This window comes from Pristiophorus japonicus, chromosome 2, assembly GCF_044704955.1.
Source record: "Pristiophorus japonicus isolate sPriJap1 chromosome 2, sPriJap1.hap1, whole genome shotgun sequence".
NCBI classification, from domain to species: Eukaryota; Metazoa; Chordata; class Chondrichthyes; family Pristiophoridae; genus Pristiophorus; species Pristiophorus japonicus.
Window position 1 is genome coordinate 252819495 of NC_091978.1, and position 27791 is coordinate 252847285.

The following is a 27791-nucleotide window of genomic DNA, read 5'->3' on the forward strand; positions in this document are numbered from 1 at the left end:
ACTAGCAAAATAATGGCTTTTTGTTTTATTTCACCATTACGAAGTGCACCTGTTAACAACTGCTATCAGAAACCTTTGCATCCAAAATTTATATAATCCGTATTGATGTCTTTGCATTGCTTAAATGATTTTGGTTGTCAGCTTGCATCATTGGTTATGTATCGCATACAAGACTGGCTGAACAATACAGAGTAGTATTGCAAATTATTTTTGGCATGTTTCAGTGACAAATCAGACAATCAATTATGTATAAAGGTTGACAACATAAAAGGATGTCAATATTTTCCAATTTTTTTTGTTTTTCTATGTTCCTTGACAAATATTTTGGTTCTGTTCTTTTCCCTCTCCGCCTCTTCCTATCATCAACTGCATGTCAGACTTTAATGTTGGGTACTATTTAGCTGTAAAAGCCTTTCAGTTTTACGGAGATTAGCTTTGCAAAAGAAGGCCAAATAGATTCATTTACAAGTTACGTTCTGTAGCTTCAGATATTTGGAGGGGAAAGAGAAATGACTAGTCACTTATAAGGGCTCAATTTTCCCCAGTGATTTGCGCCGTTTTTTGGCGCAGGCTGCTTTTTTTGGCCTCGGTTGAAAAACCACAGTTTCCCCAATCTATTTGCACCAGTGTAACCCAGTTAGTTACGATTGTTTTAAGTCAGTTTTTTTTTCAACCAAAGGGGGCGTAACCAGCCACCTACGCCACTTCTGGCCATTTTGGAAAGCTGAGTGTTACTCGAGTTCTGCTTAGGCCAGCGTATGTGGCCTCTCCTGAAATACCTTATCTAGAGTTAAGGAAATTGACGCAGCCACACCCATGCACCACACCCGCGCCCCCCGACACACGCACCCCGACACACGCACCGCACCCCCACACACGCACCGCGCCCCCACACATGCACCGCGCCCCCACATACATACACACAGACACACCTTCCCCATACCACGCACCATACCCCCACACCATCTTCCCCACACCATCCTCGCCACACCAGAACAACACCACACCCACCACCCCACACACACCAACCCCCCCCCCCCCACACTAGAACCAAACCACACCACCTCCCCCCCCGCCGCCGCCGACACCACGCTGCCCTCTTCAAGTACGCCAAAAAAAAAAAATGCTTTGGGGAAAATAGAGGCCATTGTCTGTTGCGATCTTGTAACTCTAATATTCCTTTTATCAATAGTACTTAATATAATTATCGTCTGTTAAGTTTGGGACAAAATGTTATTCGCTTAATAAAGTCATAGTAAAATATTTTAAATGGTACAATTTCTTGGAATATTTTGAGTGATGCATTGCAGAGGAATATATGTACTGATGCTCCAGTATATATCATTGACTTCGCTGAAGGAATAGAGAGGTGTATATCTAAATTTGTTGTTGACACTAAGTTAAGAGGCACAATCAGTTGTGTAGATGGGAGCAGAAAGTTACAAAGGGACATAGGTGGGCTAAGTTGGAAACATTTTGACAGTTCAATGTGAGAAGTGTGAGGTCATTCATTTTGAATTTAAGAAATAAATCAATTTTTTTTTTTAATGGCGAGACCAGAAGCTGTGCAAGCACAGAGGGATTTAGGTGTTCATGTACACAAATCTCTCAAAGTGCACAGGGACTAAAAGTAATCAAAAATGCTGATGGAATGTTGGCCTTTATCTCAATGGGGTTGGAATGCAAAAGTGAGGAAGTGACGGTTCAATTGTACAAAGCCTTGGTCGGACCCCATCTGGAGTACAGCATTCTATTTTGGACACCGAGCTTCAGGAAAAATATCTTGGCCTTGGAGGTGGTACAGTGCAGATTTACTGGACTAATACGGGTTTAAAGGATTAAATTATGAAGAGAGGTTGCATAAACTTGGATTGTATTTCCTTGAGTTTAGAAGATTGAGGACTGATCTAATTGAGGTCTTTAAAATTATAAAGGAATTTCATAGGTAGATACAGAAAAACTATTTTCTCTGGTGGAGAATCCAGAGCAAGAGGGCATCATCTTAACATTAGAGCTAGTCCATTTAGGAGTGAAATCGGGAAGCACTTTTTCACACAAAGGTTAATGGAAATCCCCAAAAGGGTATGGCTGCTGGGTCAATTGAAATTTTCAAAACGGAGATAGAAAGATTTTTTGTCAGGTAGGGATATCAAGGGATATAGAGTAAAGGTAAATGGATTTAAGATACAGATCAGCCATGACCTAATTGAATGGTGTGGAATGAATGGCCTACTCTTGTTCTAATGTTCCTATAGTTTGACTATCAAAATAAATTGGATGAATAAATTTGTAGATAGTTGGTGTAATTAGCACAGCAGCCTTTGTAGATAAACCAGGGCAATTTATGAAGTAAAAAAATTGCAAAAATGTAGAGTATAATGACCCTGCATTTGTGTGTGGATCTTTTGCCATAACTTTGACAGCATATTGGCTCAGCCCCTGGATAAACGGCGTGTCCACGTTCAGCCTTTTATGATGTTTCTCCAGAGGTTCTGCTCATCTTAACGCTGAAGTTACAGCAGGAGATTGGGAGAAATGTAGGGGCTATGCTCTTGAGTACTGTGGAATGTACAAAGTAATGATATCTGTTCCCTTAATAATGTATGGGGAAAGATTGATTCTAATCACAATTATATTCTTTATATTTCTAATAATTCTGCAAAATAATTATTTGACACAGATATCTAAGTGTAGTTTCCTTGTTTAAGTAGGCTGTATTTTAATCATTCCAAAATAAATTGAGAGTTTCAACATGATTTCTTTAAGCTGTCTTTTTATATCTAATTGTCAAACAAAATTTGATTCTAGGCAAACTGGTTCTGGTTACAGGTGTGGTACCAGAGGACTGCAAACGTTATACCATTTTTTAAAACTGGCCTGTAATCCCTTTGTCAATCAGCCTAACCTTCTCAAGGGCAATTAGGAAGGGGCAATAAATGCTGCTGTTGCCAGCGACGCCCACATCCCAGAATGAATAATTTTTTAAAAAACCCTGGTGCGCAAATTATAGAATCATAGAAGTTTACAGCATGGAAGGTGGCTATTTTGGCCTATCATATCCGTGCCGACCAACAAGAGGCTATCCATCCTAATCCCATTTTCCAGCTCTAAGTCCATAACCTACACTTCAAGTGCACATCCAAGTACTTTTTAAATGTGGTCAGGGTTTCTGCCTCTACCACCCTTTCATGCAGTGAGTTCCAGACTCCCACAACCCTCTGCGTGAAGGAATTTCCCCTCAAATCCACTCTAAACCTTCTACTAATTACTTTAAATTTATGCCCCCTGGTTGTTGATCCCACTGCTAAGGGAAATAGGCCATTTCTATCCACTATATCTAGGCCCCTCATAATTGTATACATCTCAATGAGGTCTCCCCTCAGCCTCCTCTGTTCCAAGGAAAACATACCCAGCCTATCCAATCTGTCCTCATAGCTAAGATTCTCCACTCCCGGCAACATCCTCGTAAATCTCCTCTATACCCTCTCCAGCGCAATCACGTCCTTCCTGTAATGCGGTGACCAGAACTGCACACAGTACTCCAGCTGTGGCCTAAATAGTGTTTTATACTGTTTAAGCATAACCCCCTCTGCTCTTATATTCTATGCCTCAGCTAATATCTACCTGGCCTGCTACCTTCAGGGATCTGTGGACATGCACTCCAAGATCCCCTTGTTCCTCTACACTTCTCAATGTCCTACCATTTAATGTGTATTCCCTTTCCTTGTTAGCCCTCCCCAAATGCATTACCTCACACTTCTCCGGATTAAATTCCATTTTCCACTGTTCTGCCCAACTGACCAGTTGATTGATATATTCCTGCAATCCGCAGGTTTCTTCTTCATTATCAGCCACACAGCCGATTTTAGTAATATCTGCAAAATTATTGGAAAAAATTTTAAGGGACAATATTAGTCGTCATTTAGAAAGGCATGGATTAATCAAGAACAGTCAGCAAGGATTTGTTAAGGGAAGGTTATAAGAACATAAGAAATAGGAATAGGAGTAGGCCATACAGCCCCTTGAGCCTGCTCTTCCATTCAATAAGATCATGGCTGATGTGATCATGGACTCCGCTCCACTTTCCCACCCACTCCCCATAACCCCTTATCCCCTTATTGTTTAAGAAACTGTCTATTTCTGTCCTACCTGTATTCAATGTCCCAGTTCCACAGCTTTCTGAGGCAGTGAATTTCACAGATTTACAATCCTCTGAGAGAAGAAATTTCTCCTCATCTCTGTTTTAAATGGGCGGCCCCTTATTCTAAGATCACGCCCTCTAGTTCTAGTCTCCCCCATCAGTGCAAACATCCTCTCTGCATCCACCTTGTCAAGCCCCCTCATAATCTTATACGTTTCGATAAGATCACCTCTCATTCTTCTGAATTCCAATGAGTAGAGGCCCAACCTACTCAACCTTTCCTCATAAGTCAACCCCCTCATCCCCGGAATCAACCTAGTGAACCTTCTCTGAACTGCCTCCAAAGCATGTATATCCTTTCGTAAATATAGAAACCAAAACTGCATGCAGTATTCCAGGCGTGGCCTCAACAATACCTTATATAGCTGTAGGAAGACTTCCCTGCTTTTAAACTCCATCCCCTTTGATATAAAGCCCAAGATATCATTGGCCTTCCTGATCACTTGCTATACCTGCATACTATCCTTTTGTGTTTCATGCACAAGTATCCCCAGGTTCCACTGTACTGCGGCACTTTGCAATCTTTCTCCATTTAAATAATAACTTGCTCTTTGATTTTTTTCTGCCAAAGTGCATGACCTCACACTTTCACTTATACTCTATCTGCCAAATTTTTGCCCACTCACTTAGCCTGTTTATGTCCTTTGGCAGATTTCTTGTGTCCTCCTCACACATTGATTTTCCTCCCATCTTTGTATCATCAGCAAACTTGGCTACGTTACACTCAGTCCCTTCTTCCAAGTCGTTAATATAGATTATAAATAGTTGGGGTCCCAGCACTGATCCCTGCGGCACCCCATTAGTTACTGGTTGCCAACCAGAGAATGAATCATTTATCCCAAGACTCTGTTCTCTGTTAGTTAGCCAATCCTCTATGCTAATATATTACCCCCAACTCCGTGAACTTTTATCTTGTGCAGTAACTTTTTATGTGGCACCTTGTCAAATGCCCTCTGGAAGTCCAAATACACCACATCCACTGGTTCCCCTTTATCTACCCTGTTCGTTACATCCTCAAAGAACTCCAGCAAATTTGTCAAACATGACTTCCCTTTCATAAATCCATGCTGACTCTGCCTGACCGAATTTTGTTTTTCCAAATGTCCTGCTACTGCTTCTTTAATAATGGACTCCAACATTTTCCCAACCACAGATGTTAGGCTAACTAGTTTATAGTTTCCTGCTTTTTGTCTGCCTCCTTTTTTAAATAGGGGCATTACATTTGCTGTTTTCCAATCTGCTGGGACCTCCCCAGAATCCAGGGAATTTTGGTTGTGTCTGACTAACTTGATTGAATTTTATGAGGAGCTAACAAGAAGGGCTGTGAGGTTTGCACGTTTGATGTAGTCTACATGGATTTTAGCAAGGCTTTTGACACAGCCCCACATGGCAGACTGGTCAGAAAAGTAAAAGCCCATGAGAGCTAAGATAAGTGGCAAGTTGGATCCAAATTAGGAAGCAAAGAGTAATGGTTGACGGGTGTTTTGTGACTGGAAGGCTATTTCCAGTGCTGTTTTGCAGGGCTCTGAACTAGGTCCCTTGCTTCTTGTAATATAAATCAATGTTTTAGCATTCAATGTAGGGGTATGATTAAGAAGTTTGCAGATATACATAAAATTGGCCGTGTGGTTGATAGTGAGGAAGAAAGCTGTAGACTGCAGGAAGATTTCAATGGATTAGTCAGTTGGGCAGAAAAGTGAATTGGAGGACTATGAGGTAATGCATTGGGGAGTGCTAACAAGGCAAGGGGATAAATGGTAAGATACTGCGAAGTATAGAGGAACAGTGGGACCTGAAGGTAACAGGGCAGCTAGATAGATAAGGTGGTTAAGAAGGCATACAGGATACTTTCCTTTATTAGCTGAGGCATGGAATATAAGAGCAGGGAGGTTATGCTTGAACTGTATAAAACACTAGTTAGGCCACAGCTAGAGTACTGCATACAGTTCTGGTCACCACATTACAAGAAAATTGTGACTGCAATAGAGAGGGTAGTGAGGTCATTTACGAGGATGTTGCCAAGACTGGAGAATTTTAGCTGTGAGGAAAGATTGGATCGACTGGGGCAGTTTTCTTTGGAGCAGAGGAGGCTGAGGGGAGACTTATGAGGGGCCTAGATAGAGTGGATAGGATGGACCATTTCCCTTAGTCAATAACTGGGGGCATAGATTTAAAATAATTGTTGGAAGGATTAGAGGGGAGTTGAAAACTTTTTTCACCCAGAGGAGTCTGGAACTCACTGCCTGAAAGGGTGGTAGAGACAGGAACCCTCATCACATTTAAAAAAGTATTTGGATATGCACTTGAAGTGCTATAACCTGCTAGGCTACGGGCCAAGAGCTGGAAAGTGGGATTAGGCTGGCTTGCTATTTTTCAGGGGGCATAGACGCGATGGGCCGAATAGCTTCTTTCTGTGCGTTAATTTCTATGATTCTATGAAACATACTTCTGTTATCCTGGTGGATTTAATTGACTAATTTTAAACAAACGCAAATAGCCATGCAAAAGGGATATTATATAGCTGTTTTTTGGGCTATTAGAAATGCAGCTAGCAATTAACGAAGTGCTACCTTGAATAATCCCTCTTTATTTTTAGTAATATTTTATACGTTTTTGTTTGATACTGTTATATAAAGTCAGTTACAGAACAAAAAGTCCCCGATTTCTTTTAGGTTTTACAGATTTGATACCTACTTGTATCGAGAAATGTTTAGACATAAGTGACCTGATCATAAACCTGTTTGTTTTTGTTCCTCCCTTTTTTTCCTTTTTCCACTTTATTTGGAATGTGTTCCCTGTAAGGTAAGACCCTAAGCCACTAATCGGGCATTTTTGCATCTCGAAGCAACGACTGCCTGATTGATCAATAATCCCTGCTTGCTATTTGAATTTCAAATTGACTTTTGCCTGCTGTCTATAAGTTTGCTTTGGAATTTTTCTGCCTAACTATGATTGCTTTCAGCTGCAGCAAAATTAGTTTTGGCCTGCAGCAGCTCTTTTATTATTATTACCGCTGCTGCAAGTTAAACAGTACTGGCTTTGCCAAAAAAAATGCTTGTGGCTCTTGGACATTATGCACCTAAATATGATATTTGTTATCAATTTACAGCAGCAAAGAGTTTGATGAATAAGAAGACAGATGGAGTTAAGGTAAGTTTGAATTTAACAAAGTCACAACTATTGATATGTCACATTTTTTCTTCTTGCGATTCTGTATTTCTCTGCTGTCTTTTCCCTCTGTCCTTTTACCACAATAGACAAACGTGCAGGCTCGTGTGGCTTTCACAGAAATAGCTTCCCATCTTGCACACCAATAGAGGTTTATTTTTAACCAACCCTTTTCTTGCAGACAGGAAGTTAGATAACACTGAGGGAAGCTATATAACCATGGTGGTGCCAATTGTAGAGATTAGCTTTATAAAATCCTGTTCAATTACAAAAATAAACTTCTAGATATAGCTCTAACCACAACTTTTCATCTGTTCATATAAGAAATAGCCAACATGATTATATGCCTCGGTTAAGTGCGTCACAAACTTATCCAATTACACTAACCAGCATTTTAAATATACTTAAACTCTATTGTGATATTTGAATTAGTTTAGTCACCTGTTTGCTCATTTGGTTTCTGCTATTTTCACTCCCAGAAGAATATACCAACTAACTGTTTAAAACTAGAACTGGCCAACTATTTGTAATAATATTGTGATCACAAATGTACGTTATTTTTTGCATACCCTAGAAAATCAGGGTAAAATCAATAATGGAAAGAGAAAGATTGTCGGTATTATTTTTCATCTGGGCTATGTGATACTGTGTATGTATTTAGTCCCACGTGAGCTTATTTTCCGTACATTGGCATCTTGCACATTGGCCTTGGTGCTGCAAGTAAAAATTTCTGTTTGATCATTAATTTCGGTGAGATTTTGCTAGAATGATTCTTTGGACTGATCAATAGCAAGTACTAGTTTTGAAAATTATGACAGAACCTATAGAAAGGAATTTATTTTACCAGATGGTCACGATCACTAATTTACATGGTGAATTTTTCTAGTGATTCTGAGGAAAATCTAAAAGATGATTTAGTTGGCCTTGAATGGCTCTAAGACCTTGCCTATTCAGCCTTCAAAATATCAGCCTTCTTTATTTTTGGAAAAGCTACCAAATATTGGAAGATTAAAGAAGCCGCTGTTTGGTGCATCAACCTCATCTCGCTCTTGAATCCAAGCTGAAATTCAGCCCCCCGATAAGGCCTGTTACTGCCGGAAAGCGGCAGCCATGCGATGGTGTCGAATGGCCGCCGATTTGTAGTCGAATAGCCACCGCTCGCAAAATTCTCCCCAGTGGTTTTTATGGTGGTCCCCCCTTCGGCCCCACTGCTGCCGAACCCTCCTAAATGCGTCATCAAAGAACCACCGCTGATGTCCAGCCCCGCAAGCAAAACTCTCCTTAGAAAATCTTCCGGATGCCACTTGGTGCCCCCGACAGTTTTTTCTGACAGTGCACAGTGTTTGTACTGTGTGTAAAATGGCGGTGCGGCCTCCGTTAAAGGGGAGGGCGCACTGCCGCAGCCGCCATGTTGTTTTTTTTTGTTGTTGGCCGACTGCCAGGTTCGCCCGACAATTATGGCCCCGGACTCGGCCGGGCCAGTACCATTCCTCGTGACCGCAGCGGCTCTCCCCATTAACTGAAGGGGAGAGCTATGTTGACGCGCCAGTGCGATGACGACACCAGCCCGGCGTTGATGACTGACAGTGGTGGAGAGTCTGTCTCGCCTCCACTTCCGCCCCCATTGTGACTGACTTCCGCCCTACTCAGAAAATAAACGTCAAGGAGCTGAATTTAAAACATTAAAAAAATGGGAAGTGCGACCTATTTCCGATGGGGGTGAATTTCGGCCCCTTTATATTAGAATCAACCCATACCACAAAATCAATGGAGTTCAATTCCTTATATGAATTGACACCAATTTGCACTCTGCACATTCCTTCTGTTTATCCCTTTATTGTGTTTCTGCCCTCCACCCATATTGAGCTTAATTCATGGATCTGTTGTATACAGATATTATTAAGCTCAAAGAATTTGGAAATGAAATCCCAGAATTGCCAATGCTGTAAGCTCTGGACATGAACACCAGTAACTTTGTTGGAGCAGTGAAGAAAATTTATTTGAGCCTCAAATAGCTTATAGCATTCATTATTATTTAAATTCCATAGCTCTTCAAGCTGGCATATTTGCCACAGAAAAAGCTGCATTATCCTTGTGTGTCTCCAGTCTAAATGGGCACTAGGTGATAAGTTAACAGCCTTTCATGCTGCACCAGCTTTACATACCAAATTTATATTAGGCTAAGTATGACACTCTACAAGGACACAGAAAATCTCACTTGGAACAAAGAAAGATTATCAGAGGAGAACTGATAGTTGGTAGTAGCAGAAGACACTGACATGATGTTGAACAATGTATTGAATTTAATGCATAGGTGGCATGTTTGTTTATTACTTCTGATACCTGTTGACAAAAGAATATCGTGTCCAACTAATTACGCTACAAAACAAAGCTTGCAGATCCTTTCACCTCTCCATCGCAAATCAGATTCCTTGATAATAGCGGCAAATTTTCAGGAGTAGCATCTAGGGTTACAAAGGTTATAAAACGATTGTTAATTTGCCCAAGCAATGGTTTGAAACCCCACATCCTCAACTGGGGAATTGTGCAAGTAGATGTCATAGAATCGTAGAAATGTACAGCACAAGAGGAGACTATTTGTGCCAGCTGAAAAAGAGCTATCCAGCCTAATTCCACTTTCCAGCTCTTGGTCCGTAGCCTTGTAGGTTACAGCACTTCAAGTGCATATCCAAGTACTTTTTAAATGTGAATTGGATTTCTGCAGCTACCCCTCTTTCAGGCAGCGAATTCCAGACTTCCACTACCCTCTAGGTGGAAAAAAGTTGTCCTCAACTCCCATCTAATAGATGAGTTGACTGCACAAATAGATATAAATGGGTACGATCTGATGCCCATTGCAGAGACGTGGTTGCAAGGTGACCGAGGCTGGGAACTGAATGTTCAGGGGTATTTGACAATTCAGAAGGATAGACAGAAAGGAAAAGGAGGTGAGTAGCTCTGTTAATAAAGGATGAGATCAGTGCAGCTGTGAGAAATGATATTGGCTCAGAAGATCAAGATCTAGAATCAGTCTGGGTGGAGATCAGAAATAATAAGGGGAAGAAGTCACTGGTGGGTGTAGTTTTATAGACCCCCTAGCAGTAGCTACACTGTTGGACAGAGTGTGTGTAGAAGAATTCCACAAGGCTGAGTACTGAGAGCTAAACTTAGTGTGACCTTAGTCGTCTTTATTACAACTCCAGAGTGCCTAAACAACATGGCAGCCAACCTTTTATACTGGCCCTGCACTTGTGTGCAGGTGACCATTAGGACTCCAGCAGTCGCGCCCACTGGTGGCAAGTATTACATAGTTACTTACATAACATCACTCCACCCGCCCCCCGCCCCGCAAAGTCTTTGGTACAAGTTATTTACAAGTTGAGGCGATCCGGAGCCCTTCGCTCCCTGGTTGATCGTCTACGTTCAAACCCTGACAGCGAGGTTGATTGCTGGTTGGGTGTGTGTTGGTGGATCGTCGATGGTGATGTCCTCTTCAAGTCGTTCCTGGTTGTCAGTAAATTGAAATTTGGTCTGATCTAAATACTTTCTACATGTTTGGCCATTTAACAGTTTGATTATAAACACCCTATTTCCTTCCTTGGCCAAAACAGTGCCAGCAACCCACTTGGGACCATGACCGTGATTCAGGACAAACACAGGGCCGTTAACATCAATGTCACGTGAAGCAGCCGCGCGATCGTGGTACATCTTCTGCCAGTATCGCCGGGTTTCCACGTGATCATTAAGATCTGGGTGGACTAGGGAGAGCCTGGTTTTGAGGGCTCTTTTCATTAACAATTCTGCCGGGGGAACCCCGGTGAGCGAGTGGGATCGTGTCCGGTAACTGAGCAGAATGCGAGACAAGCGGGTCTGCAGGGAGCCGTCCGTCACGCGTTTCATGCTCTGCTTGATTGTTTGGTCTGCCCGTTCTGCTTGACCGTTCGACGCGGGCTTAAATGGAGCAGACCTGACATGCTTGATGTCATTGCGGGTCATGAACTTGTTGAATTCAGAGCTGGTGAAACACGGTCCATTGTCGCTGACGAGGACGTCGGGCAAGCCATGGGTGGCGAACATGGCCCGGAGGCTTTCAATGGTGGCTGTGGAAGTGCTGGATGACATGATTACACATTCAATCCATTTGGAGTAAGCGTCCACAACTACTAAAAACATCTTTCCTAGAAAGGGACCGGCAAAATCTACGTGGATCCTGGACCACGGTTTGGAGAGCCATGACCACAGATTCAGTGGAGCCTCCCTTGGTGCATTGCTCAGTTGCGAGCAAGTGTTGCACTGATGCACGCATGACACCAAACATGCGACCTGGCAATTGCCTTCATCATGACGATGCCTGGGTGGGTGTAGGTCGCGTATAAACGTTTCCCTGCCTTTTTTTGGCAAAACCACGCAATTACCCCTTAAGAGACAATCCGACTGGATGGACATTTCAGCTTTGTGTCAGTGAAACGGCTTAATTTCATCTTGCATTTCCCCGGGAACGGCCGACCAGCTCCCATTTTAGGACACAACTCCTTATTAATGATAGCACAGGATCCTGGCTGGTCCAGGTCCTGATCTGGCGAGCTGTGACAGGTGAACCCTCGCCCTCAAAAGCATCCATGACCAGTAGCAAGTCTGCGGGCTGCGCCATTTCAACCCCAGTGGTGGGTAATGGTAGCCGGCTGAGAGCATCAGCACAGTTTTCAGTGCCTGGTCTGTGGCAGACTACATAGTCATAAGCGGATAATGTTAGTGCCCATCTTTGGATGTGGGACGAAGCATTGGTGTTTATACCTTTGCTGAAGACAGCGAAATGAGCGGCGTGTGGTCAGTTTCAAGCTCAAACCGAAGTCTAAATAGGTATTGGTGCGTTTTCTTAACTCCATATACACATGCTAATGCCTCTTTCTTGACCGTATTGTAAGCTCTCTCAGCCTTAGACAGACGTCTAGACACGTATGCAACCGGTTAGAGGTTGCCCAATACATTGGCTTGCTGTAACATGCAGCCGATCCCGTACGATGAGGCGTCACAAGCTAGCACGAAACGTTTACATGGGTCATAGTGTACAAGTAACTTATTTGAACATAGCAGGTTCCTGGCCTTCTCAAAGGCTGTGTCTTGAGATTTGCCCCAAATCCAATCGTCACCCTTGCGTTGCAACATGTGCAAAGGCTCTAACAACATGCTCAACCCGGGTAGAAAGTTACCGAAATAGTTGAGGAGTCCCAGGAACGAACACAGCTCCGTCACATTCTGTGGTCTCAGTGCATTCTTGACGGCCTCTGTCTTTGAGTCCGTGGGCCTGATGCCGTCTGCTGCAATCTTTCTCCCCCAAAATTCGACTTCTGGCACCAGAAAAACATATTTAGAGCGTTTCAGCCTGAGTCCCACTCTGTCTAGGTGACTTAGAACCTCTTCCAGGTTGCGTAAATGTTCGATGGTGTCACGACCAGTGATCAAGATGTCGTCTTGAAACACAACGGTGCACGGAACAGATTTCAGCAAACTCTCCATGTATCTCTGAAAAATGGCTGCAGTCGAGTGAATCCCGAAAGGGCACCTGTGGTATATAAACAGCCCTTTTTGTGTGTTGATGCACGTCAGTCTTTTCGAAGGTTCAGCCAGCTCCTGTGTCATGTAGAGTGAGGTTAGGTCCAACTTGGTGAACGAGTTTCACCCCCCCGCCTCCCACTAACGTTGCAAAAAGGTCATCCATCTTGGGCAGCGGGTACTGGTCCTGTAGTGAGACTCGGTTAGTCGTTAGCTTGTAGTCCCCGCAGATTCTGACCGTGCCATCACCTTTCAATACCGGAACAATTGGACTGGCTCACTCGTTGAACTCGACTGGCAATATGATTCCTTCGCGTTGGAGTCTTTCCAGTTCAATCTCGACTTTCTCTCATCATGTACGGAACCGCCCGAGTCTTTTGATGGATGGGCCGTGCATCGGGGCCTAGATGGATCTGTACCTTGGCGCCTGTGAAGTTGCCGATGCCTGGTTTGAATAGCGAGGGATACTTGCTCAGCACTTGAGCACACGAGGCGTCATCCACTAAAGATAGTGCTTTGATGTCGTTCCAATTCCATCTAATCTTTTCTAGCCAGCTTCTGCCGAACAGCGTTGGGCCATTGCCAGGAAAAATACACAATGATTGGTCATGCACAGCTCCATCATACGATACCTTCACTGCCGCACTTCCAATGACTGATATGAGCTCTTTGGTGTAAGTACACAGCTTTTCATTAATCGGTCTCAGTTTGGTCCTTTGTGCTTTATTGCCCCACAGTTTCTTGAAAGCCTTCTGGCTCATTATTGACCGACTCACACCCGTGCCCAACTCCATGGATACTGGAACTCCATTTAATTTGACTTTCAGCATTATAGGAGGACTCTTGGGGTGAAGGTATGTACCTCATACACTTCTTCCTCAGGTTGAGTTGCCTGTGCTGTGTGAACCGCGCCGGATCGATCATCCTCTGCCACGTGGTATGTCGCAGCACATTAAAACATTCACTGGAGGTGCCCCATCGTTGCGCAGCCTTTGCACATGTAGTGCTTGATTCGACATTGATGGGCCCGATGATTACCCCCGTAGCGCCAACACGGTGCTAATAAATTCACATTCACCCCCGATGGCGGACTCTGAGTCATCACAGGTCTTGCAGCCACAGACGTATAGGCCCTGCCAAAGCGACATCATTTTATGCACAGTACTTGCTGGTGAGCTTCGATGTTGAGAAGATATCTGTTTGGTGTTATCGTCCGTGGCCATGCATGCCTGGGCGATCGCGATGGCCCTGCTCAGGTCTAGGGTTTTGGCAGCCAGCAGCTTTCAAAGAATGACCTCGTGGCTGATGCCCAGCATGAAAAAGTCCCGCAGCATTTGCCCCAAAGCAGCTCCAAAATCGCAAGGTCCCGCGAGGCATCTCAGGTCGGCGACATAATCCTCCACATCCTGGACCCCGGAGCGATGGTGCGTGTAAAAACGATACCTGGTCATGAGGATACTCTCCTTCGGTTTGAGGTGGCCCCGAACCAGCGTGCACAACTCTGTATATTCCTTCTCCGTTGGTTTTGTCGGTACAAGCAGATTCTTAACGAGTCAGTATATTTTAGGCCCACAGATGGTGAGGAGAACCGCCCTGTGCTTGGCCGCGTGAGCGTCTCCTTCCAGCTCGTTGGCCACGAAGTGCTGGTCGAGACGCTTGACAAAGGCTTTCCAATCATCACCCTCTACGAATCTCCCTAATATTCCAAAGGCAGCCATGTTTGCATGAAGGTTCGTATTCTGTTACTCGTCGCCAATTGTGTATAGAAAAACTCCACGAGGCTGAGTATTGTGAGCTAAACTTAGTGTGACCTTAATCTTCTTTATTACAACTCCAGAATGCCTAAACAACATGGCCAACCTTTTATACTGGCATTGCACGTGTGTGCAGGTGACCAATAGGATTCCAACAGTCGAGCCCTCATGTGGCAAGTATTACATAGTTACATACATAACACAGCGTATCAATCAAGAAATTATGAAGGCTTGTAAGAAAGGTACGGCAATAATCATCGGTGATTTTAATCTTCATATTGAATGGACAAATCAAATTGGCCAAGGTAGCCTAGAGGAAGAGTTCATAGAGTGTATCCAGGATGGTTTCCTTGAACAGTACGTTGTGAAACCAACCAGGGAGCAGGGTATCTTAGATCTGGTACTGTGTAATGGGACAGGATTAATAAATGATCTATTAAAGGTTTCTCTAGGAAAAAGTGATCATAGCATGGTTCAATTTCAAATTCAGTTGGAGGGTGAGAAAGTTGGATCTCAAACCAGTGACCTGAGCTTAAATAAAGGAGCTTACAAAGGTATGAAGGCAGAGTTGGCTAAAGTGGACTGAGAAAATAGATTAAAGTGTAAGATGATTGATAAGCAGTGGCAGACATTTAAGGAGATATTTCATAACTCTAAACAAAAATATATTCCAGTGAGAAGGAAAGCCTTTCAGGGAACGGAGAACCATCTGTGATTAACTAAGGAAGTAAAGGATGGTATCAAATTGAAAACAATGACAATCAAAGTTGCTAAGATTAGTGGGAGGCCAGTGGATTGGGAAACTTTTAAAAAACCAGCAAAGGACGTCTAAAAAAAAATAGAGAGGGAAGATAGATTATGAGAGTAAACGAGCAAGAAATATAAAAACAGATAGTAAGAGCTTCTACAGGTATATAAAAAAGAAGAGAGAAACTAAATAAATGTGGGTCCCTTAGAGGATGAGACTGGGGAATTAATAATGGGAAACAGGGAAATGATACAGACTTTGAACAAATATTTTGTATCGGTCTTCATGGTAGAAGACACAAAAAACATCCCAATAGTGGATAATCAAGGGGCTATAGGGAGGGAGGAACTTAAAACAATCAATATCACTAAAGAAAAAGTACTTGGTAAAATTATGCGACTAAAGGTGGACAAGTTCCCTGGACCTGCTGCCTTGCATCTTAGGGTCTTAAAAGAAGTGGCTGCAGAGATGATGGATGCATTGGTTGTAATCTACCAAAATTCCCTGAATTTGGTGAGGTACCAGTAGATTGGAAATCGCAAATAAACGCCCTTATTTAAAAAAAGGATGCAAACAGAAAGCAGGAAACTATAGACCAGTTAGCCTAACATCTGTCGTTGGGAAAATGCTGGAGTCCATTATTAAGGAAGCAATAGCAGGACATTTGGAAATGCATGATACAGTCAAGCAGAGTCAGCATGGTTTTATGAAAGGGAAATCATGCTTGACAAATTTGCTGGAGTAATTTGAGGATGTAACGAGCAGGGTGGATAAGGGGGGAACCGATGGATGTGATGTATTTGGATTTCCAAAAGGCATTCGATAAGGTGCCACATAAAAGTTCACGGGGATGGGGGTAATATATTAGCATGGATAGAGGATTGGTTAACTCACAGAAAACATAGAGTCAAGAAAAAATGGGTCATATTCCGGTTGGCAAACGGTAACTAGTGGGGTGCCACAGGGATCGGTGTTGGGGCCTCAACTATTTACAATCTATATTAATGACTTGGATGAAGGGACCAAGTGTAATGTAGCTAAGTTTGCTGCCGATACAAAGATGGGTGGGAAAGCAAGTTGTGAGGAAGACACAAAAAATCTGCCAAGGGATATAGACAGGCTAAGTGAGTGGGCAATCATTTGGCAGATGGAGTATAATGTGGGAAAGTGAGGTTATCCACTATGGCAGGAAAAATAGAAAAGCAAATCATTATTTAAATGGAGAGAAATTACAAAATGCTGCCGTACAAAAGGACTTAGGGGTCCTTGTGCATGAAACACAAAAAGTTAGTGTGCAGGTACAGCAAGTAATCAGGAAGGCAAATGGAATGTTGGCCTTTATTGCAAAGGGGATGGAGTATAAAAGCAGAGAAGTTCTGCTACAACGGTATAGGGTATTGGTGAGGCCATACCTAGAGTACTGCGTACAGTTTTGGTCGTCTCATTTAAGAAGGATATACTTGCATTGGAGGCAGTTCAGAGAAGGTTCATTAGGTTGATTCCTGAAATGAAGGGGTTGACTTACGAAGAAAGGTTGAGTAGATTGCGTCTTTACTCATTGGAGTTTAGAAGAATGAGAGGTTATCTTATTTAGAGAGAAAAACCAGGGGATTATAGACCAGTTAGCCTAACATCTGTTGTCATGAAATTACTAGACACTCTAATTGAGGATAGGGTGGCTGAGCACCTTAAAAATGTTCAGCTAATGAGGGAGAGCCAAGAAGGGTTTGAAAGGTAGGTCATGCCTGACAAACCTGATTAATTTTTTTGAAGAGTTGACTAAAGTAGTGGACAGGGGAATGACTGTGGATGTTATTTATATGGACTTCCAGAAGGCAATTGTTAAAGTCTCTCATAAGAGACTGTTAACCAAGATTGCAGCCCATGAAACTGGAGGCCAAATATTGACCTGATTAAGAAATTGACAGGAGACTGAGAGTAGGGATAATGGGCAGGTACTCTAATTAGCGGGATGATGTGGCTAATGATGTACCTGTTGGATGTGTGTTGGGGCCTCAACTGTCCACTGTATTTATTAACAACTTAAATGATGGGATATAAAGCTATGTATTTAAATTTGCCAATGGATAAGTGGCATTGTAGGCAGTGTAGATGAAAGCATAAAATTACAAAGAGATATTGATAAATTAATTGAATGGGCAAAACTGTGGCTAATGGATTTCAATGCAGGCAAATGTGAGGTCATCCACTTTGGATCTAAAAAGAAGAGAACAGGGTACTTTCTAAATGGTGAAAAAGCTAAAAAGAGTGGGGGTCCAAAGAGACTTGGGGGTCCAGGTACATAGTTCATTACAATGTCATGAATAGATACAGAAAATAATCAAAAAAAGCTAATGGAATGCCGGCCTTTATATCTAGAGGACTAAAGTACAAGAGTGTAGAAGTTATGCTGCAGCTACACAAAGCCCTGATTAGACTACACCTGGAATACTTTGAGCAGTTCTGGGAACCACACCTTAGGAAGGATATATTGGCCTTGGAGGGAGTGCAGCATAAGTTTACCAGAATGATACCTGCATTCCAGGGGTTAAATTATGAGGAAAGATTACATGAACTTGGGATGTATTCCCTGGAATTTAGACGGTCAAGGAGTGACTTTACTGAAGTTTCCAAGATATTAAGGGGAACAAATAGGGTAGATAGAGAAAAATTATTTCCGCTGGATGGTGAGTCTAGAGGGCATAGTCTAAAAATTAGAGCCAGGCCTTTCAGGAGTAAAATTAGGAAACACTTCTACACAAAAAGGATGGCAGTTGTTTTGAACTCTCTTCTGCAAATGGCAATTCATGTTTTACATAGGATTACATGGCCCTGAAGTATCCGAGAAGGGCTTCCCACAGGTAAATCCTGAAAAAATAGAAATAAACGGCGCAATTACCTGGAGCTGCTGCGCACGTTGGAACTTCCGATCCACAGGCCTCCCATCCCAATGATGCACAGCGCGTGCACGTCAGGATGTCTGCAGGAGTCACGTGGGCCTGGACACCCAATCACAGGTAAGTATTTTCTCATTCATAGTAATAGGAGATTCGTAAGTTATTATACTATGAATGAGAAAAACCTTAAAACGCACAAACACTATACAAAACATTTAAAAAACACCTCACACAATAAACTAGTAGAAATTAAAAATGTTACACATGTTTTTTAAATTAAAAAAATTCCCGATTTTTAAAAAAAGTTAGGGTTAGGGTTTAAAATTAAATTATCTGAGTGGGCAGGGTTTTAACATTAATGTGTTTTTTTAATTTTTATTTTAATCACATTTTTGCTATGTTTTTAAACTCTTACGTCTGTAAAAGTAGGCTATATGCCTGTTTTTTCAAGCGCAAGATTTTAAAGGACATTTGCAGGGCAAGATATTCGTAAATATCGGAAATCTTGCCCTGCAAGTGTCCTCGCTCCCGAGATACGGAGGATCTGTCAAGCCAGAAACTTGATAGATCGGAAATGCCAGTTTTCAGCGCATGTGCATTGCGTGCTGAAAACCGGCTTTTCCGATGCCTTCCCAGGTCCATAGAAACTTTATACGGACCCGGGACATTGGAATTTCAGGGCCCATAGGATATACAGCACAGAAATAGGTTATTCAGCAAAAAACCCTCGACTCAATCTTCCTCGCTGCCATGCTCCCTCTCACAGTCAACAAGCTCCCCGCTGGAGTGGAACTAAACTACAGAACCAGTGGGAACCTGTTCACCCTTTGCCGTCTCTAGGCCAGGTCCAAGACCACTCCAACCTCTGTCATCGAGCTACAGTATGCGGACAGCACCTGCGTCTGCGCACATACAAAGGCTGGAACTGCAGGATATAGTTGACGTATATACTGAGGCGTACGAAATCATGGTCCTTATGCTAAACATCCATAAGACAAAGGTCCTCCACCAGCCTGTCCTCGCCACACAGCACCGCCCCGAGTCATCAAGATCCATGGCGCAGCCCTGGACAACGTGGACCATTTCCCATACCTCGCGAGCCTCTTATCAACAAGAGCAGACATTGATGACTAGATTCAACACCGGAGGCGGTGTGCCAGAGCAACCTTCAGCTGCCTGAGGGAAAAGAGTGTTCGAAGACCAGACCCTCAAAGCAGCCACCAAGCTCATGGTCTACAGGGCTGTAGTAATACCCGCCCTCCTGTATGGCTCAGAGACATGAACCATGTACACCTCAAGTCACTGGAGAAATACCACCAACGATGTCTCCGCAAAATCCTACAAATCCCCTGGGAGGACAGACGCACCAACATTAGCGTCCTCGACCAGGCCAACATCCCCAGCATTGAAGCACTGACCACACTTGATCAGCTCCACTGGGCAGGCCACATTGTCCACATGCCAGACAAGAAACTCCCAAAGCAAGTGCTCGACTCGGAACTCCTTCGTGGCAAATGAGCCAAAGGTGGGCCGGGGAAATGTTACAAAGACACCCTCAAAGCCTCCCTGATAAAGTGCAACATCCCCACCGACACCTGGGAATCCCTGGCCAAATATCACCGTAAGTGGAGGAAGTGCATCCGGGAGGGCGCTGAGCACCTCGAGTCTCATTGCTGAGTGCATGCAGAAATCAAGCGCAGGCAGCGGAAAGAGCGTGCGGCAAATCTGTCCCACCCTCCCTTACCCTCAACGACTGTCTGTTCCATCTGTGACAGGGACTGTGGCTCTCGTATTGGACTGTTCAGCCACCTAAGGACTCATTTTAAGAGTGGAAGCAAATCTTCCTCGATTCCGAGGGACTGCCTATTGTGATGAAGCTATTCAGCCTAATCAGTCCATGCTAGTGTTTATTCTCCACTCGAGCATCTTCCCATCTTTCCTCATCTAATGCTATCAGCATAACCCTCTATTCTCTTCTCCCTCATAAGCTTATCTAGCCTCCTCTTAAATGCATCTATACTATTCGCTTCAACCACTCCCTGTGGTAGCAAGTTCCACATTTTCATCACTCTCTTTGGTAAAGAAGTTCCTTCTGAATTCCCTATTTGTTTTCTTGGTGACTATCTTACATTGATGGCCTTCCCCACAAGTGGAAACACTCGTTCTGTATCTACTCTATCAAAACCTTTCATAATTTTAAAGACCCAGCCTGTTCATCCTTTCCTGATAGATATATCCTCGCATTTCTGGTATCATCCTAGTAAATCGTATTTGCACCCCCTCCAGTGTCTCTATATCCTTTTTATAATATGGCAACCAGAATTGTATGCAGTACTCCCAAGTGTGGTCTAATCAAGGTTTGATACAAGTTTAGCATAACTTATCTACGTTTCAATTCAATCCCTCTTTAAAAAAAAATAAACCCTAGTGCTTGGTTTGCTTTTTTATTGCCTTGTTAACCTGTGTCACTCTCTTTCAGTGATTTGTGTATTTGTATTTTCCAATAATATGTGACCTCCCATTTTTGTAATACCTCACATTGATCTGTGTTGAATTTAATTTTCCAATTATATGCCCATTCTTCAAATTTATTGATGTCGTCTTGTAATTTGTTGCAGTCTTCCTCAGTATTGACTATCCCCCAATTTGGTGTCATCTGCAAATTTAGAAATTGCGTTTTTGATTTCAAAGTCTAAATCGTTAATATAAATTTAACATCAGTGGTAGGAAAAATAATGGAATCCCTACTAAAGGAGAAAATAGAAGAACATCTAGGGGTCAAGTTTCGGTCTGAGTTGCTCCTATTTTTTTGGAGCAACTGCTTTAGAATGGAGTATCTTAGAAATTGCAATTCTTGACATTTAGTTTGTTCCAGTTCTAGTCAGTTAGAACAGTTTCATTTTGGAACAGATTTTTTTTTTCAAAAGGGGGCGTGTCTGGCCACTTACGCCTGTTTTGAAAGTTTAGGTAGTGAAAACTTACTCCAAACTAACTTAGAATGGAGCAAGTGTAGATTTTTGCATGCTCAGAAAAACCTTGCCAACACTTTACAAATCAGGCGTAGGTTACAAATCAGGTGTAGGGAACGATGCGGGAGGGGGTGGGGGAGGGAAGTAATTAAATTCTACAAGCATTCAACAGTCTTACTTATACAAATAAAGAGCCATCCTGACTAAAAAATTATAAACAAAGCAAAGACAAAATATTGAATATTCCTACCTGTGAGAAGCAGCAGCAGCCTTCGAGCTGCGGTGCTTCAGGCAGGCCTTCCATGTCGGAGACAGGGGCGGCGTCAGTGACTCGACGGCAGCTGAAGACACAGCAAGCAGCCTTTGAGCTGCGAGGGAAGCTGAGGCCATTCGGCCACGAGATGGGGCGGCAGCAGTGGCTGACGGTGGCCGAAGACACAGCAAGCAGCCTACGATCTGCGAGGGAGACTGAGGCCATTCGGCCAGGGACAGGGAAGGGCGGCCAGATAGCCAGGTTGAAACTTAAATTTGCAGAATGGGTGCTGCATTGTCAACACCACGGATTATGCAATGGTTCGCCATCAATTCACTGCATAGGAGAGAATTGATTAGAGCTCACCGCACCAGGAACGTCATAGCCCGTAGGCTGATGGGCAGGAGACCTTACCCACGTCGGCAATATCGAGCCAGGCGCTCGTACCTGGACATGAGCGAGGCTGATTGTGTCAAAAGGCTGCGTTTCTGCAGAGAGGTTGTCGCTGAGATCTGTGATATGCTGAGAGTAGATTTGCAGCCCGGAAGCAGAACGCCAACTGCCTTGTCTGTTAAAGTGAAGGTAACAGCTGCACTTGCCTTCTATGCCTTGGGATCGTTTTAGGCTACAACTGGAGATGTGTGTGCCATCTCTCAACGTGTAATACATGCCTGCGTTTACCAGGTCACGGCTGCACTGTATGCGCGGAGGAATGACTTCATCAATTTCCCAATGACTGCACAAGCGATCCATGAGAGGGCTGTGGGCTTCTTCAGGATTGCCGGCTTCGCAAAGGTACAGGGCTGCATTGATTGTACCCACATAGCCTTGCGAGCACCTGTGGAGGATTCCGAGCAGTACAGGAATAGAAAAGGTTTCCACTCCATCAATGTGCAGCTCGTGTGTGACGACAAGCAGCGCATCATGTCAGTCGATGCGAGATACCCTGGCAGCACCCATGATGCGTTCATCCTACGCGACAGCGTTATATCTGACATGTTTGAGCAGCAGCCAGAAGGGCAGAGCTGGCTACTGGGAGACAAAGGCCTGACCACCTGGCTCATGACGCCTCTACGTGTGACACGGACAGAAGCTGACCGTCAATACAACATGGCGCACATTGCAATGCGCAGCATAATTGAGAGGACCATTGGCATATTGAAACAACGTTTCCGATGTCTGGACCATTCCAGAGGCCACTTGCAATACTCTCCTCAGATTGTCAGTCACTTCACTGTTGTGTGCTGCATGATCCATAACTTAGCCATCATGAGGCAGCAGGAGCTGGTAGTGGAACCAGAAGACCGACGTGAGGGTCCAGTGCATGATGATAGTATTACGGAAGAGCAGGATGTGGATGATGATGACGATCAGGAAAGCATGCAAGTGCCTGATGCCGGAGCACGAGGTCGGAGGAGGGCTGTCCATCTTGCTCCTTTAACAATTGCTCGAGCCCTGCGCCAGCAGCTCATCCGTGAACGCTTCAACTCCTGATGCCTGAGGGCTCTGCGACCACTGTTGCGCATGGACATGTTTATTCTTTGCAGTTGTTCCTACGTTGTGTTGTGTTAATGGAAGATGAATCAGTTTTAATGAAAAAATATTTTATTGAAAAGTGACTCTTGAAGATCACTTAAAAACTTTAAGATCACTTATAAACTTGTAAAGTTACAAAAGTTACAAAACAATTTCAATGTGAAAAATCTTACACTCTTAAGATCACTTAAACTTCAAGATCACTTTTTAGGTGCAAAATTAAATAAGATACAAATTGAGAGAGCATTTACACTAAGATCACTTAAAAACCATAAGATCACTTATAAGTTGTAAAGTTACAAAATTTACAAAACAATTTCAATATGAAAAACGCTACTACAGCTACATCAAGAACAAGAACAAAAGCAGCAAAGAAAGGCTGCAACCATCTCTCATCCACATCTCAGTGAATGTTCACTTCTTCATGGGGGTGTAATTTGATTGGCGGGGCTGTGTGCCCTTATTGCAGCAGCTATCTCCATGAGGGTCTGTGCCGTCGCTTGCATGCCTTCCCTGACGGCCTGTGCCGTTGATTGCTCTCCCTCTGACATTCCCTCCCTAAGTTCCATGTCATTACTGCTATTTCTCCCGTCAGGACCGTCACCTCTTCACCCACTGCACTGACGCTACCGATGAGTGATCGGGTAAGCTCATTGGTCTCCACTCCCAATGTCACAACTTGAGCCGCATCTGTTGCACGCTGCATCTCAGGAGAGCGTGTCTCCAATCTCCTTCTTCTCTGCCTGGGTCTGCCTCGTGGCACCACTGCACTGGGAGGCACGGGCACGGACGGTGGGATGCTCGGTGTTCCAAATGGCGCCACCACACAGGGAGGCGCGGGCTGGGACGGTGGGACGCTCTGTGTTCCAGATGGCAGCACTAGAGAGAGAGGCTCGGGCTGGGACAGTGGGGCGCTTGGTGTTCAGACGACAGCACTCGAGTGCGAGCCGTGGGCTGGGATGGTGGGTGAATGGGTGTAAACTTCTCCATGATATCACCAGCACCACTGGGACCCGCAATGTTGGAATCAAAACCATGGAAGGTGGAACCAGAACCTATGCGAGTGGGAGGCGCAGGCTGGGTCGGTGGGGCACTGAGTGTAAACTGCTGGATTACACCAGCAGCACCACTGGGACCCGCAACATCGGAATCAAAACCATGGAAGGTGGAACCAGAACCTATGCAAGGAGTTGAAACTCTGATGCCCTTTAATGGGGGCTCATAAACATTAATTTGGAAGCTCTCCCCAGTAGACATTTCAGTCATCGCTGCCATCATCCAGTCTGGATTGTCCGCATCTGGTTGTACTGGTTCTTGTTCTGTATCTTCAGGATCCTCAGGGTTGGCATCATCATCATCATCATATTCTGCAAAATATCTCAGAACAGTCAAATGTTTAACAGCAAGGGAGGGGGCAGGATGGGTGGCATGAGTACTCTCACACATAGCAGGCCAGGCAACAGGTTGATTTGACGGGCCACGATGCATTTTCAGGACTTAACCTCTTCCTCGCGTGCGGGCCCAGCTTGTGCTGTACTGATTGCTTTTCTCCATGTACAACTCATTATAGCAGCTACCCTCTGTTCCAAGGGTGTCAGTGGATGCGGATTGGACGTGCCTCCTCCTATTCGAGTTGCTTCCCCTTTGGTGTGGGCCAATTTCTTCTGCAAAGAGTAAAATATAACTTCTTCTGCAAAGAGTAAAATATATCTCTGCAGGGTGGGACATACAGATAGTCACATTACAATTACGATTACATTAAAAATAGAAACTATTACTTACACTAACTACTTGACCAAGGACGTGCCATTTTTTTTTACACTGGCTTCCAGATCTCATGGTATGCACCACTGTGCAGTAATCTTCAGCAACTTGGTTCCAGCGTTTCTTCATTTCTTTAGGTGGCACTTTTATGTGACCTCTATTGCTGGTATCTAGCTCCTGCCATCTCTGCTCAGTGACGTTGACTAATATCTCCACTTCCTCATGCAAGAAATTCTTTGTTCTTGGTGGACGTTGTTCCATTGCTGTATTGAATTGACACTCTTATTTTTCAAAACACACAGTCCTTAATTTGCATGCACCAATGCAGCACCTGTTCTGGAAGTTTAGCAGTGAAAAGCAGCACTCACTGATTTCAGCAGGTAATTTATTCAACACTGCTAATAAAAGCACTCCTTCAGACGCAAAAAACCCACCCAAATTAAATCCCAAGCCTTTCTAGGGGTCCATGAGACAAATCAACACTTTTCTTTAAGTCCCTTTAAAAATGGCCAAGTACCGATGTTTCTGGGCTATTGCGCGTGCGCGCGAGCTCCAACGCGCACACGCAGGACTGCCGGCCTGACGTTGCCTCATTTAAATTAGCCCCGCCCCCTCCACTATCAGAATCGGCGCGACTCTGTGGCTCTGCCCCCCGCTGCTGTGTGCGCACCGCGCCGAGCTCCCAGGGACCTGCAAGGAGCCGGAGAATTCAGAGGTATTTTTCTGTCGTACTTTTAGGCACAATAAACGGGCGTCCAGGTTGGGAACTTGACCCCCTGGAAACCAAAAATATAATAATGACTAGTCAGCATGTTAGTGGTCCTAGCACTGATCCTTGTGGAACACCACTTCCCACCTTTTGCCACTCTGAATAGCTACCTTTTACCCCTACTCTCTGCTTTCTGTCTTGAAGCCAGCTAGTTACCCATTCTGCTACTTGTCCCCTGACTCTGCATATTCTGATTTTTTTTTATGTGATACAATGTCAGCTGTGGCTTAGTGGATAGCACTCTCACCTCTGAGTCAGAAGGTTGTGGGTTCAAGTCCCATTCCAGGTACTTGAGCCCAAAAAATCTAAGTTGACACTCCAGTGTAGTGCTGAGGGAGCACTGCACTGTCAGAGGTGCTGTCTTTCGGATGAGACGTTAAACCGAGGCACCGTCTGGTCTCTCAAGTGGACATAAAAGATCCCATGGAACTATTTTGAAGAAGAGCAGGGAAGTTATCCCTGGTGTCCTAGCCAATATTTATCCCTCAATCAACATAACAAAAAAATTGATTATCTGGTCATTATCACATTGCTGTTTGTGGGAGCAAATTGACTGCTGCTTTTCTCACATTACAACAGTGATTACCCTCCAAAAGTACTTCATTAAGCGCTTTGAGATGTCTGGTGGTCGTGAAAGACGCTATATAAATCCAAGTCTTTCTTTACCTTATCGAAGGCCTTTTGAAAATATAGATAAATTACATCTATGCATTACCCTTGTCAGTTACCTCTTCAAAAAATTCAATGGGGTTAGTCAAGCAAGACTTTCCCTTTTGAAATCCATGTTGGCTATTCATTATTATATTTTTGATTTCTAGATGTTCTTCTATTTTCTCCTTCAATAGGGATTCCATTATTTTTCCTATCACTGATATTAAGCTGACTGGTCTGTAGTTCCCTGGACATGTTCTATCTCCCTTCTTAACTATAGGTATAACATTAGCTATCCACCTTGTTCTACCAAATTATTAAATATATGGAGTATTGCCTCTGCTATTTTTTCCCGAGAATCTTTTAAAATGCATGGATGTAATCCATCCGGTTTCATCCTCTTTGAGTTTGATTAGTTTATTTAATATTTCTCATCTTTTTATTTTAAATGCAGTTATCTCATTTCTAATCACATCATCTGATGTCATGTCCACCTGTTGTATCTCCCTGGTTTATACTGAAGCAAAGTCATTATTTAACATTTCTGCCAGCTCTCTATCGCTGCCTGTGATATTATCCTGTCCATCCTTTAGTGGCCCTATTCCCAATCCGACTTTCCTTTTTCATATTTATGTGCCTGTAAAATATTTTACTATTTTGTTTTATGTTCCTTGATTATTTAATTTCATAGTTCCTTTTTGTCTTTCTAATTTTTTTTTACTTCTCTGCGAATCTCTTTGTATTCTCACTTGTCATGCTCACCCCTGCTGTCCATGTACTTGGTATATGCCTCAATTTTTCCCTTATGTCTTCACTCATCCATGGTGCTTCATTAATATTTAGCTTGTTCTTGTTTTTTAGTGAAATATATTTTTCCCAGACTCTGTTGAACACCATTATAAATATTTCCCACTGCTGTTCGACATCATTGTTTGCCAGTATTGTTGTCCATTTTATTTTCCCAAGTTCTATTCTCAGCCCCACAAAATCGGCTTTTCTCCAATCTGTTACCTTGGTCTTCGTCATACTTATGTCCTACTCAATTATTATCTTAAAGAGTATTATATGATGATCACTATTGCCTAGATGATCCGCTACTTTTATTTCTTTTATCCGCCTGATTCATTCCCTATTACTAGATCCATTAGTGAATCCTCCCTTGTTGGGCTTCTTGCATATTGGGTTAGAAAGGAGTCCTGTACACATTGTAGGAACTCCATTCACTTAGCCCCTTTACTTACATAAATACTGTGGTTATAAGAGCAGCTCAGAAGTTGGGTATTCTGCAGCGAGTGTCTCACCTCATGACTCCCCAAAGTCTTTCCAGCATATCTACAAGGCACAATCAGGGGTGTGATGGAACAATCTCCACTTGCCTGGATGAGTGCAGCTCAAACAACATTCAAGAAGCTCAACACCATCTAGGACAAAGCAACCCGCTTGATCGGAACCACATACACCACCTTAAACATTAACGGATATGAGCCACAGGCAGGTATATGAGTAAGGTCGCAGATCAGCCTTGATC

General features: G+C 43.5%; 1 protein-coding gene across 4 annotated transcripts in view; it reads left to right on the plus strand.

Annotated features, from left to right (window-relative positions):
• LOC139245448 (calcium/calmodulin-dependent protein kinase type II subunit delta) overlaps window positions 1-27791 on the plus strand; it is a 539947-nt gene that overhangs the window by 427112 nt on the left and 85044 nt on the right. For 2 of the 4 annotated variants that reach the window (XM_070871166.1, XM_070871168.1), the window contains exon 13: window positions 7311-7351. In XM_070871166.1, coding sequence (XP_070727267.1) covers window positions 7311-7351 — 41 coding nt within the window. The remainder of the gene's footprint in view (window positions 1-7310; window positions 7352-27791) is intronic. The other 2 variants (XM_070871167.1, XM_070871169.1) reach the window with 1 other exon arrangement.